This window comes from Plasmopara halstedii (assembly GCF_900000015.1).
Source record: "Plasmopara halstedii genome assembly, contig: Scaffold_2386, whole genome shotgun sequence".
NCBI lineage: Eukaryota > Oomycota > Peronosporomycetes > Peronosporales > Peronosporaceae > Plasmopara > Plasmopara halstedii.
The window spans coordinates 2,229,772-2,232,383 of record NW_020189293.1 but is presented as its reverse complement, the minus strand read 5'-3'; the positions used below and the strand labels follow the sequence as shown (position 1 = coordinate 2,232,383).

General features: G+C 40.5%; 1 protein-coding gene across 1 annotated transcript; it reads right to left on the bottom strand.

Moving 5' to 3' along the window:
- Positions 1-268: 268 nt before the first annotated feature.
- Positions 269-607, bottom strand: PHALS_03917 (uncharacterized protein; the record flags this gene model as incomplete). Its single annotated transcript, XM_024718219.1, has 2 exons — positions 269-364; positions 443-607. 2 exons carry the CDS (start codon positions 605-607, stop codon positions 269-271), a joined length of 261 nt encoding a protein of 86 aa, XP_024583640.1.
- Positions 608-2,612: the final 2,005 nt, after the last annotated feature.

The window sequence follows — 2,612 nt, the reverse complement described above, 5'->3', positions numbered from 1 at the left end:
ACTCACCAATGAAACAGCTGGTTGTCATTGCTGATTTCTTGATCAGTTTGCTTGCAAACAACGTTTATATCGAATTTACGCTACGTGATGACAATGTCAATGGATACGTAAGTCAGCCGAAAATAATGGATGCCTGTTGTAAATATCTACATGCACTCGATTGGATGTTGCATAAGTGTGTATGTCACGAGAGCTCCAGACTGCAGCAATGAAAGCTTGTTATTCGCGTACTAAGCCACTTGAAGACTTTGCTTGTCCGGCATTTTGGCTAAAGCGGTTGCTCCTTGGTAGTCTTCTCAAGCTTGGATGCCTTGTACTTGCTCGAGACCATGCCTAATGCATCACACGCGCTCAAAGAAGTTCTCTAGTGCAATGGCTGAGAGCCCGATACTCAACCTCCACCAAGCGGAGTGCAATGGTTGCTGCTTTTTGACTTAAACACCTCTGGTGCACTTGTAATCATGATCATAATTCCTGAAACCGAGCGTATGTCATCGGTATTGCTTCCCCAATCGGCATCTAGATATGTCTTCACTGCAATGATACCCATGCCTTGGTAGACGATACCGGTTGAGCGTGGTTGCCACTCATCCAAAGATGTTTGCATTTATAGACCAAAGCATTGCCAAAGATCAACAAGCATTTACGGCATGTAGAGATGACGGCGCTCAATACGGTTGAAGAATGATGCTGCGAGTGCATGTCTAAATTACATGGAACAGTATTACATTTTGTTCGCCCAGATAACAAACTCAATTTAGCCGAGAAGTTAAGGTGCGTCAGCTTCACTTTCACGATTGCGGGTTCCGATCCCTCAAACAGGTCTATCGAGCAAATACTAACACCCCTCGTCCTTTTAATGGTTTACAGACCAGATTATAAGTCATTTTGTACAGATATGGCAATTTCAGGACAAGAAAGAAAGAGAGCCATGCATAATAAACATGTAGACTCAGGTTTTAGCATCTAATTAGCAGTCCTCTTTTGGTACTAAACATACAATTTCTGTGGCCACACCCTTTTGCAATTCCTTAGATATATCACGATGCATAATTTCTTCAACTTTAGCAACCTTCTGTCGATGGCTATGAGGGAAGACTTACAGCCTCTAGGGTCACCCCGGTCACTTCACAAAAAATCGCTTCACTGCTTAGTTGCGGAATTCGCTACTCCACACGGTTGACGCGTCACACGGACGTGCGTCTTTCAAGCCGCCTATAATAAATGCCAGTTTTTGATAGGATATCTATAAAAATCACATTACGAAAATATGAAATTTAAGTACTAGGTGTCATCCATTTTTTGAAAAATCCCGAGGAAATGGATGTGTAATGTTAAGTTTATCGAGAATTCAAGTTTTGTCGTGCACTCTGCACAGAAAAAACTTGGACTGAAAGTTTCCTCGTCGGCAAGTTGGATTCGTACGCGGCGAACCGAGAGTTTTAATTCTAAATTTCTTTGTTATCTCACGAAAGGTATGTATTTTGAAATGCCACAATTTAGATCAATATCAAACATGCAACGAGGTCGTCATACGCTTTGTACACAGAAAAACCAATTTGACGTGAGCCTGAAAATTCATTTCTGAATACTTCATCTAGCGAAACGGTGCCAATGCGACACAACAGATAATAGCAAGGGATTCTTGTTACTCTTAATGACTTGTTGGGTCTTACTCTATTTTCTTTATGCGGCTCTTTGAAACTGATAATTTAAAGATTGTGTGGGGAACACAACACATCATAAAAACAATCTCAATATACTCGATAATGGAGACTAGAAAACATGAGCATTTTAAAAATGTCGTGCGTAAAAGAATTAATATCTTGCGGCACATTTTAAAAGAGCAACCAGAGAACACAAGGTATCAAAAAACATTCAACAGATAGTTGATAGACACAGTGATGCATGCAGTACCTGCGCTTCAACATAATCTATAAGGTATGCTGTCACATCACTATGATAAAATTGAAAGTTTGTGCATTAGGATACTGTTTATTCATCCCCCGGTATCAATAGGTCGATAGCAGAAATCACATGACTGTAGAAAAGGTTGGAAGCTGTATTCCACGTCTTGGTGGCTTGGGTGGAGGTAAATCTTGCGCTACATTGTTTCACGAACATAGCAAACCCACGTTATCACATCAACGAGAAGACAACACTAAAATACCATACATTGATTGGATACTTCGAGCCTCAAACTTTTTTTGTACAAGCATAACAGTGTTGTGAGCTATATGATCAAACAAAATGTAACAACGAAAATGTAAAGCTCCAGCGCACATGAACATTCAGCTTGCTAACAAACCAAATAAAAATCTATATACTTCAACAAGTCTGCTTCGTTTTGATTACCCCAAGGAATCTCAGATTCATTTTATAAAGTATCTTGAAGCAGAGAGGCTTGTCAAAGCGTTTGTTTACCTTTCGACACGATTGGATCATAGTTTACGTCAGGAAAGGTATTTCTTGCAGGCTGTGCGATAGCAGGATGAAGGTCGTTGACGATTCTTGAACCACCTTCACGATTGTCGTCCAATCGGTCTTGTTTTCTTTTTCTCTTGAGTTTCATCCCTTGGTTTGGGGGGTTGGAAAGGCGCAAAGTCAAGTCA